This window comes from Mandrillus leucophaeus, unplaced genomic scaffold (genome assembly GCF_000951045.1).
Source record: "Mandrillus leucophaeus isolate KB7577 unplaced genomic scaffold, Mleu.le_1.0 Scaffold163, whole genome shotgun sequence".
NCBI lineage: Eukaryota > Metazoa > Chordata > Mammalia > Primates > Cercopithecidae > Mandrillus > Mandrillus leucophaeus.
This window is the reverse complement of record NW_012101621.1, coordinates 531,377-543,385: the sequence shown is the minus strand read 5'-3', so window position 1 is coordinate 543,385 and position 12,009 is coordinate 531,377. Positions and strand designations below refer to the sequence as shown.

General features: G+C 34.2%; 1 protein-coding gene across 1 annotated transcript; it reads left to right on the top strand.

Moving 5' to 3' along the window:
- The first annotated feature begins 2,954 nt into the window (after nt 1-2,954).
- On the top strand, nt 2,955-3,896 carry LOC105536797 (olfactory receptor 4K13-like). The gene has a single exon (XM_011976280.1). The coding sequence runs from the start codon at nt 2,955-2,957 to the stop codon at nt 3,894-3,896; it is 942 nt and encodes a 313-aa protein (XP_011831670.1).
- The last annotated feature ends 8,113 nt before the right edge of the window (nt 3,897-12,009 follow it).

Below are 12,009 nucleotides of genomic sequence, written 5' to 3'. Positions count from 1 at the left end.
AGAATGGTGGTTACCAGAGACTGGGTTGTGGGATCATTTGGGAGATTTTGGTCAAAGAGCACAAAGTTTCAGTTACCCAGAAGGAACAAGTTCAAGAGCTCCACTGTACATTACGGTGACTATAGTTAACAACAATATATTGTATTCTTGAAAATTTATGAGTAAATTTTATGTGTTCTCAGCACACCCCAAAACATGATAATTATATGAGGTAATAAATATGTTGATTAGTTTGATTTAGCCATTCCACAGTGTATACATATATCAAAATATATGCACATAATAAATGCATATATTTTATTTGTTGATATAAAATAAGATTACTAATCCAGAATACATATTAATATTTTGCATGAATAGAATAGTTATCAATGTTTATTATGGAAAATAATTTCAGCAATAGTATGTATGACTATCACACAAAAATCTCATAATTCATCTCTAGTTGTCTTTCTATACCCTCCTGAGTACTGATGGTTGCCTTTAAAATGTCACCAATTTGAGAGGTAAAATACAGTGTTACATTTTCCATAATGGCATAAGGGATGTTTTAATAATCCCCATTGATTGTGTACTGCCAGTCTCTGAGGAATGTAATACCAATCAAATTAGTTTTCTCCTTTATGCCTTTTTGCAAAGAGTACATTTAAATACTCTGTCTTTCAAACCCAGAGCAGAAAATAAAATCACTAGATGGTGAAGATTAAGTATCCAGGATTTCATAATGGTGTTACTTCTTAAATGCAAGTGTAAACTGGTAGGTTACATAATCTTGATATATTGATTACTCTACATACATAATATGCCTATAACACTATTTGCATTTACAATATTATATAGGACCATAAGTAATAAAACACAAATCCCAAAATCATAACTAAAGAAAGGGCTAAAAAGGGAAAATTTAACTGGAAAGAATTATATTTTATTGCAGTTTATAAAAAGGAAAACTTGTAATTTTGTTTTTGGAGTTAAGAAAATAATCTAGCAATCCAGGCCAAATAAGACATTCTTAGAGAACGAGGGTCTTAGTATGATTAAATTTTTTGGCTTCGCTGATTATATTGAATTTTATTCTTTCAATTATTGCATAATATGAAGAAATTCACATAGTTGCTTAGAGGTGGAAATATTTTTAAAGAGGGATAAATAACAGGACTGCAAGGATAAAATGCCTCATCCTTAGTTTCATTCCATCTATGATAGAAGATCATAGGATGTTACCATTCATGCTATATTGATGCTATAATTAGACTTGTTAAACTTTTGAGGAGGAACATCTGAGGAAATTTAATATTCCTATGAAGACAGTCTAAAAATAGCCATATATTTAAGCACTCATTTAGCTAAAAATTCATGGAGAAATTGAGTAGTTTGAGACTCTGTCTTTGCAGGTCCATGTGCTCCTGCAAATCTACAGATTTGAATACTTTGTAGAAACACAGGAGATTTAGAGGCCGCAGCTGAACATGATTGTTTTCAGACTACAAGCATGATGATGAACAAATCAAGAACTTCATTATGGTTAGCTGGATACACTGTATTTTTTTAAATTTTAGCTATGTGATTTAAAGGTTAAAATATATTTTAAATAACCACATATATCTAATTTTATTCCTTCATAAGGTCTGCATATAGCACTCTGTTGACAAGAACAATACTGGAAATGAGCAACAGCCCTGTAACAAAGAATTGGATAATACAGCTACAGCAAGCCTAAAGGGAAGCTCTAAACTAAATGGGTTAACATAGATTATATGCTGACCTGTTTAAATGTAAGTATTTATTTTTTAAAAATTCAATTAGCTTAGTGGAGTCAACCTCAGTCAGTGACGCTGTATCTATGGCTTATATCCATCCTGAAAAAAGTGGAGGTTAAATGAACCTTAGAGAAAATGACTGGTAGGAAACAAAGATCCAAAGAGAATAGTTACTTTCTAAATATACTGTTCAAGTAATATGTCTATGTTTTCTTGTTGGTGTTGTTTGTTTTAACAGACGTTAAGGATTCCCCTCACTCTTTACTCCTCTTTGAGGGGGTAAAGCTGAACAAGACTAAAGTGGTCAACTTCACTACATCCTACCCTTAATGACAGTGATCTTGGAATTTCTATGTACCCATTGCATGTGAAAATATGTATATTAAACAGGAATATCAGATGTAAATGGTCTTTTAGTTCAATTTTGTGACAATTACATAAGAACAGACAGATGGAATATACTTATTTTGTCAGCTGCTTAAAATGAAGAATTAGGCAATATGCAGAATGATCCTCTATAGTTTTGAGAGACAATCTGGGTTGTACAAGTCTAAAAGCTTCATTTGCCCTTGACATTTGAGTTTAATCTCAATTAACAATATAACTGTCTCAACATTCAAGTTTATATCAACAATATGGACATGGTAATTAACTAGTGTTTTGTAATTTCCTTAAGGGAAGCATAATGTACATTTTGTTATACAAGCAATATTTTTTAATATGACATAGTACTCAGACTTTTTAATGCATACTGAGAATGTGACAAGTGTGTCTGCATGTTTCCTGAGAGCTACAATAAGATAAAATTCTACTCCCATGAGGCCTTTCAAAAGTCTTTCTCATAACTCTAACAAACTGTGTTCATTCATAGTCTAATCTGGAGCAGAAAGTGAAGGGGCACCAAGTTTACACAAATCTCCTACTGACCTTGCCTTACATTAACTGAGAGAAATTTGATCTGATCAGCTCCATATCCACCACAGTTTCCACTGGCTTTGTGGCCCTGTGAAGTATCTCAAACTACAAAATATCTAGGACTATATATGAAACAGTCACATTGCCAAAAGAGTTGACTCTCTGAGTAAATAAAAATAAAACACATAAAATGATTAGGTTCACTGTCTGGTTAGTCTCTGTAATTTTATGTTTTCCTTTCTTTTAGACAACTGTGACAAACTCGTGCAAAATGAATAGATGGATACCCTCAATAACAGCTCAAGTGTTTCTGAGTTCATCCTGCTGGGGCTTTCTAGTTCTCAAGAAATCCAAATACTCTTCTTTGCAATATTCTTTCATATGTATGTAGCCATCATAGTGGGAAACCTCCTCATTGTGATCACTGTGATATTTGATAGCCATCTTCACTCCCCCATGTATTTCCTTCTGGCAAATTTATCATTTTTTGACTTATGTTTTTCCTCTGTGGCGACTCCCAAAGTGATTGCAGACTTCCTTAGAAAACGTAAGGCCATCTCCTTGTGGGGTTGCATGACCCAAATGTTTTTTATGCACTTCTTTGGGGGTGGAGAGATGTCTCTCCTGATAGCTATGGCCATCGACAGGTATGTTGCCATATGCAAACCCTTGCACTACAAGACCATCATGAACCACAGAGTGCTCACTGTGTTTCTGTTATTCTCATGGACAATTGGCTTCATACATACCACAAGCCAAATGGCTTTTACCGTGGGTTTACCTTTCTGTGGTCCCAATGTTGTGGACAGCATTTTCTGTGACCTCCCCCTGGTCATCAAGCTTGCCTGCACTGAGACCTATACTCTGGAGCTCTTGGTGATTGCAGACAGTGGGTTGCTGTCCGTGTTCTGCTTTATTCTGCTGCTCATTTCCTACATCATCATGTTGGTCACCATCTGGCAGCACTCCTCCAGTGCATCCTCCAAGGCTGTGTCCACACTATCTGCTCACATCACTGTAGTAACTCTGTTTTTTGGTCCAGCTATCTTCATCTATGCTTTTCCATTCAATAGTTTTTCTGTAGATAAGTTTCTTTCTGTGTTTTATTCCATAATCACACCATTCCTTAATCCAATTATTTATACTCTGAGGAATCAGGAAATGAAGGCAGCCATTAAGAGACTAAACAAACAACATATTGGTTCTTGGCTGAATCCTTAAGTATTGTTTGTTAATATCTGATTTTGTGTGTGTGTGTTTTCTGCTATCTGGGAGTGTAAGTCCTAAATATTTATTCAAATAATTTAAAGAAAAATATTAAATAATATCAATTTTATCCCTTCCAAATTCCTGGAATTATTAAGACTTTTTAAATTTAAGATTTCTAATGGAAAATGTTTGTAACACATATATAATGCCTACAGCAACATGCATTTGTTATACTCCTCCTTGTCTTCGAATCTTCAAAATATATAAACATAATGTCTCCTTATAAAAATGTTATAATGTTCCAGTGAATTAAGATGTAAAATAAGAAACTAGTAAGAAAACACACAAGATGGTATTTAATATATAGTTTTTTTAACCTAAAGTATGTGAAAAATATCTATAAATATGTGTCTGTCTTATGAAGGCTTCTCCATGGAGTCAGAAATTTAATTAGGATTTTCAGAATATTCTTTTTACTCTGTGTTCGCAATAGGCTAATAATCCTCACTAGACTATAAAAATTTGTTTAGAAATAAAAAATTCAAACATTTCTTTGGGTACCCAAATAGTTTTGTAAGAGTTCGACATCAATTGAAATATTAAAACCGGCTGGGCACGGTGGCTCACACCTATAATCCTAGCACTTTGGGAGGCCGAGGCGGGCGGATCACGAGGTCAGGAGATCGAGACCATCCTGGCTAACATGGTGAAACCTCGTCTCTACTAAAAACAAAAAAAAATTAGCCAGGCGTGGTGTCGGGCGCCTGTAGTCCCAGCTACTCAGGAGGCTGAGGCAGGAGAATGGCATGAACCCGGGAGGCGGAGCTTGCAGTGAGCTGAGATCCCTGGGCAACAGAGCAAAGAGCAAGACTCTGTCTCAAAAGAAAAAACAAAAAAAAACAAAAAAAAAACAAAAAAAAAGAAAGAAAAAGAAATATTAAAACCATGTTATTATAGCTTCCTATACCAAACAACATGGATTTGTCAGTGTTTTTTAGATGGAGTTTTGCTCTATTGCCCAGGCTGGAGTGCAGTGGCACGATCTCAGCTCAGCACAACCTCTGCCTCCCAGGTTCAAGCAACTCTCCTGCCTCAGCCTCCCAAGTAGCTGGGACTTCAGGCGCGCTGACCACCATGCCCGGCTAATTTCTGTAGTTTTAGTAGAGCCGGGGTTTCACTATGTTAGCCAGGCTGGTCTCAAACTCCCACCTCATGATCCCCCCGCCTCAGCCTCCCAAAGTGCTGGGATTTCAGGTGTGAGCCACCGTGCCTAGCCTGTGAAACAATTTTTTTTTACATTTACTAAGTACCATACTCTTTTCCAAGCAGTACATTCTACATTGTTAATGATACATATTTGGTCCCCGCCTTAGAGAGAAATAACAAGGTTGTGGGGAGGTATTTATGTTAGGCATGGTGGTCTTAGAAAACCCCTCTAAGGAGGGGACAGTTAAGCCAAGGCATTAAGAAAGCTTCAGAATTAGTCATTTGTGAAGGGAAAGAGCATTCCAGCAGAAGAACCAGTCTAGACAGGTATTGTGGAGAGACAAAGAGCTTACACAAGGTAGGCTTCATGAAAGAGGTTGATAAATTAAAGGGAGCAGGGTCCAGGCTGAGATTTTATAGAAGGGATGACAACAGAACACACAAGCCCAGTGTCTTTTTAAAAAACAAGACCATGTGTTTTAAAAATTACAGTTTTATTCTGGAAAATTCTATGTACTCTAAGTTCGCCAATTGGCTTAGATAATCAACTCTGGGCATACAATTTGTATGCATGCTGCCTTTATAATTTTGTATTTAAAAATCCTTTCTTTTTCTACAAACACCTCCTCAAATAGTAACGCAATGCTAAACTGTAGCATATATAACCTTGCACGGGATTTTTTAAAAGATTTTATTTTTTATGCAATTCTCATTGGCTGCTAATGGCTTGGTGGGGTACTAAATTAAAAAAAAAAGAATATACAGGCTCAGTCAAAATGAGTCAGAAATCCACCAGCAATGTCTGCTGTGAATTTTGGAAATGAATGTAGCACCACCTTTATCATATGTTTACTGTCCTCTCTATATAATCTTTTCAAGAAAGTTATAATTGTGGAAAATCATGGAGGGGTTACATATAAAACAGATACAGAAAACATTTATTCTAGCAATAAGCTCATCTCTAATCATGCATTGTTAGTTAACCTTTATAATTTTGCTACTCAATTACATTGTTGTACCATAAAGTTATACTAGAGTCACCTTCCATGATCTTTCTCTAATACTGTTGGGTTATTATGAAGTTCTACATAATTATAAAGGATTTAATGAAATTCTAAAATTTCTTAATGGTGGATTGCTAAACTCTTCTGATTTATTGACTACATTAACCAATAAAGGTCATTAAGAATAGTGAAAATCTTACCACCACTCTTTCTCTCTCTATAGTCCAGTATTTAGAAAAGGAGATTATCTATGTTAAGAATTAGTCAATGTTCTATGAATTTCTCCATGAACCTTGCTCAGTGTAGACTTTGTTTATTTTGATTTACTTTAGTAAAAACATTTAATCATCACATTAATTATAAATGTTCAGATTCATGTAATCAAATGAAAATAATTTAAATTGCTTTAAGTGTCATCTATGATGGTTTTATTTTCTAAACATGAGTTTGCCCAAAAACACCCAAACTATGAGTTAGGACTTCCAAAGAAAGCCCACTCTAGAGAAAGTTCAAAGGGCTGATGTACTTGATGAATTCACTGTCTGCTTAAACAATGAGATAATTAGTCCTTGCTCTGACCTCTAGGGGAAGCAGGTATGTTTGTTTTAATAATTCCTTCTTGGTGTTTATCACCAGCCTACATCTTAAGTATCTATTTCCTGTCTCCTTCTTTTTTACAAATCTGCAAATTATTGCCATGAAATTTTACTGGAAGCAAAAAGGATAATCAATGTATATTCAGAATTTCACTGTTTCTACATGTCTTTGAAGAAGCCACTAGTCAGCCAAACCCGGCAGGTTTAAATAGCAGTGCTGATAACAAATTATAATATATACATTGATTAAAAATAAAATATTTTATGTAAAACATAACTAAATGAAAATCATATTATTCTGATCATGAGGGAAATAGTAATACGTAATTTTGGTCAACTAGCATCTGAAAATGTGTATCTAGTTCTGCTTCAGTTCTACAAATTGAACTTATGTTTTTAAAATATAAACTTGGATTAGTTTAATCTACAGGCGACAAAAAAGAAAATAATTTATAATATGGTAAAGTAATGAAACTTATGTTATTCCTTTGTTAAATTTAGCATCTGTGATTAGTCTGACATTTAATCTAATAATGACATTAAAAAGAAAAAAAAAACAGATTTTGGTGAGGTTGTGGAGAAAAAGGAAATGCTTATACATTGTTGATGAGAATATAAATTAGTTCAGCCACTGTGGAAAGCAGTTTGGATATTTCTCAAATACCTTAGAACAAAACTACCATTCATTAGTTTTCATATATCATACTCTCATTACTGGATATATACGCAAAAGAAAATAAATTGTTTTACCAAAAATATATGCATTCGCATTTAATCACAGCACTATTCACAACAGCAAAGACATGCAATCAACCTAGGTGCCTGTTAACAGTGGACCAGAAAAAGAAAATATGGCTCATATACACCATGGAATAGTATGCAGCCATAAGAAACAATGAAATCATATCCTTTGCAACAACATGCATGTAGCTGGAAGCCATTATCCTAAGTGAATTAATGCAGGAACAGAAAACCATATACTGCGTGTTCTCACTTATAAGTGGGAGCTAAATACTGAGTACACACAGATGGAAACAATAGACTCTGGGAGGGGAATAATAGACACTGGAGACTTATAGAGGGAGGATGATGGGCAAAGGGTAAAGGTTGAGAGACTACCTATTGTGTAGTATGCTAACTACCCAGGTGATAAGATCATCTGTACCCCAAATATCAACAACACACAATTTATCCATGTAATAAATCTGCACATGTATCTCCTGAAACTAAAATAAAAGTTGAAAAAAAAGAAAAGGAGAATCACTGAGTTATTTTAATATTTAATTTGCTTACTTAAATTTTAATTTTCATAGTTTATTTGTTTTAATTCAGAAAATATTTAGAGATAGTCTATGACTATATCACTCTGAATGCAGCTGATCTTGGAAGCTAAGCAAGGTCAGGCCTGGTTAGTACTCGGATGGGAGAAAACAGTTATGAATGACCAAATGAGAAAAATGATTAAATCAATTGATTCTTTTTTATTTCCCTTTACCCTCCACTTGTATTCTTGACTGAACACATATAACCTCTTAGTTAATGGAATTGTCTAGCCGTACTGCTAATATATTCACTTTTTATAATTTTGTCACCCAAATACTATCCCTTATTTTCTAAACCCACTGGCACTCTTTAACCCACATCTACAAGGGTTCTTTTTCTATTTTATTAACTTGATAAATATATCAGAACAATGTTTTCTTGCACTTATAATATTGAGAATATTTCTATTGAATATACAAGTGTATTATAATATTTATAGTGGTTATTTTGGCAGCAAATGTATTTTTTTGCTTTCCAAACATTTTTCTTGGTGATAAGTGAACATTATCCATAGATTAATCCATATATGGCTTAACACTTTCATGAAAAGGAAACATAACAAAAACTCACGACCAACAGAAGCCATGCCGCCCTTATTCTTATAAAAATAACTGTCCGTTATAACTTTCCACAATGCCAACTACTATTTTAGTGCTTTCGCAGAAATGTATTATTTGTTACCAAACATATACCTATAGTACTGGACATCCTATTCTTTTTATTCTTAAATAAGCAACCAGTTAAAAGAAGTGTAGTAATTCTTCATCTTTTAGCCAACTGAAAGGCGTTGAAAGAGCTAGGCCCTCCAGTCACAAGCCATTCATCCCATTCTCAGACTGGGATGAAAATGTTAGAGAGTTACTGCTAGAGAGAAATCAAATGCTATTTGATTCAATTTAATTCAGTTATTTTTTATTCCTTTTTAGTAAACTGTTAATCGTGTCACATTTACTATGCAAAAATTAAAATTTTTTATTTGAAGTTTAACTGTGCCTTAAGAAGATCTGTTTCCTTTTGCTTTCTTTAACTTATTTTTAGCACTGATTTTAAAATGAACATTTTTAAAAATATTTAATCTTTGGCTATGTACACAAATTGTCATTATGAATGATTTTATCCATAACAATGTATTTTAATCCATTTAAATATACACCTAGCTGGATATTTTAATAAATATGCTTACAAAAATTCAAAAAAGCCTGAACAGTAATAAATACAATTTTATGGTATTAATTTTCTTATTTTACATATTAAACTAAAAAAATTACTTTTGTAAGACTCTTCAAGAATTTCTCCTGTTAGTATTTGGAGATTAAAGCTTGCATAATTTTGAAAAACAATTTCATACCTACCATGCAGATTCAATTATTGCCTGAAAGCAGATGCTAAAGATGATAACCCTAATATTTTATAAGTTGGCTACACAGTTGTACCAATTATATTTAATAGAGAAAAATAATTTCATCGGTGCTAAGTCTTCTTTATCATTCTTCCAAAGTGAAGTTCTGTGGTCCATATTGGTTTGGGTAACTTTATAGTTACCAAAAAACGAGGTAATTCTAAAGAATAGAATTTCATTAATGAACATGCATAGCAGCTGTATGTCTACAATTCAATACACAAATATATTTCATATATGTTACCCTTTAGAGCCTCCTACAAATCTGTGAGGTTAAAGATTGGGTATTATTTTATTTTTACAGAAAAAAATACATGTTCAGAAGAGTTAGGAGTATATTTCCCTATTAAATGCTGAGGCCAGGGCTAGAATTTAAATGTTGACATTTCAGGTTTTCCTTTTAACTTAGATATATAAGCCAAATAATGTATTCTGAATATTTGATGAGGTACTAAGCCATGAAATTGAAATATAGGTAGATTTTCTTATCTTCTGCATGCTCCAAAACTAGAATGAGGTATAAATATGTGCATTTGCATCTGTGCGTATATGTCTCTTTTCTCTCTCCGTCCCTCCTTCCCTTCCTCCCTCCCTCTCTCTCTCTCTGTGTATGTATGTGATGTTTATTAATAATTGTTATAAAATAAAAATTATTTTATAAAAATAAAAAAGAAGGGAAAGGAAGCTGGGATTAAATTTCTGAATCAAATCTAAATGTAAGATATTAGGTTGGTGCAAAACCGCAATTACTTTTGCACCAACCTAGTAGAAGTGAGCTGAAAGTGTCAGCTCAATGTGTGAATACATACAGAGTACAAATGTCAAGGAGGTAAGAGCCAGTAAAATTGTCAAGAGGCAGTTTGCATGTGTGTGAAATATCAGAGGAAAGCACTGGGTACAAGGAAGATATGCATTTAAAAGCAAGGAAACACAAACTTATAAAAGATTGTTGGTTGCTCAGAGATTATCTACACACAGATTGCAAAGGGACAAGAAAGAAAGCACTCCAGCCAGGAGCCCAGCAACAAGAGACTCAGGAAAATAAGCAAGAGGTCTGCACAGTAAAGGTTAGGAGTTTTGTACAGTAACCAAATTATGACACAAAATACTATGCTAAAAGAAAAATATACATCTGGACCCTGGGAAACATTTTTTATTTTGTTAGAAACTTTCTAGAAAGTTAAAATTTTAAAATAATAATAAAGGCACGGGGTGAACAGTAAGAACATATGCCAAACTGCAGCCAGCTTAAAGCTTCAGAAATAAGTGAAATTATTGGTATATCATTTGGGGATGAAAGAGAGAGGTAAGAATATTGTATAGTAGATAGAAGAAAGTGCCATAAAATAATGTGCTAACCTGGGTATATCATTAAACTCACTTGCACATATACGAATGCTTCAAATTAGAGGGAAAAGAATGAATACTAGGCACCAAAAAGCTAAGCAACTTTGCTTTTATCTACTGTTGGACTAACTCATTTGGCTAATAGTTATTTGACTAATTTTACTCATGGATCTGTTGAACTTATGCATCAAGAGCTCATGAACTCATCATAGAGACAATAAATGCATGTGGAGACAAAAATCTATGCCTGAAAACCGTAAGCACAGACTTCCATATTTCTCATCTTTTGTGCCTTTTTGATTGAAGAAAATACAATAATGTCAATGTCACTTGAATTAATTAAACTGTATTTTTCATATATGTCCATCTTCTCTCTTTCTATAGGAATCAAATACTTTCTATATGTCCATATCTTCAAAATGATCACAGGTAAAATTATACTTTTATTCAGACTATCTTTATTTTAAATAGTTTTTGAAAACCACCAAATGGATATAAGAAACGGCCCAATAATAATCGGATAAGTTTGTTTTGTTAGAATTCATTAGCAGTTGGAAACTTGAAATTTTGTTTTTAAAATATTTTTGTTGGCCTATGCAGCAATCATGGCAGGAAACCTCATTGCGATCACTATAACCTCCGATCCTTTGCTCAACACCTATGTACTTCCTCCTTGGAAATCTCCCCTTTCTCAGTATGTTTATTTCCGCAGTCACAATCTCTAAGATGGTCCAGATGTTCTCAGGGAGAATAAAACCACTTCCTCATGGGGCTGAATGACTCAGTTCTCCACTTCTTGGGAGGCAGTGAGATGAGGCTTCTCATATTTATGGCTGTTGATCAGCACATTGCAATATGCAAGCCTCTTCACTGCAGAACCATCACGAACTGCAGTGCACTCATGGGCTCTGTGCTGCTATCATGGGCTGTTGGTTTTGTGCATACTATGAGCCAGATTGTTTTTACTAACACCTTGCCTTTCTGTGGCCCCAATGTATTTTGAGACCTTCCTTTAGTTCTGAAGCTTGCCTGCACTGAGACCTATGATCTGGAGTTGCTGGTAACTGCCAAAAGTGGACAGTTGTCTTTCATCTGCTTCATATTGCTCATTTTCTACACTATTATTCTGGTAACTGTGCAGCATCGATCCTCTGATGGACTCTCCAAGGTTCTGTCCACACTGTCTGCTCATATCACTGCAGTCACTCTATTTTTATGAGCCATGTGTCTACATTTGCACTTGGCCACTT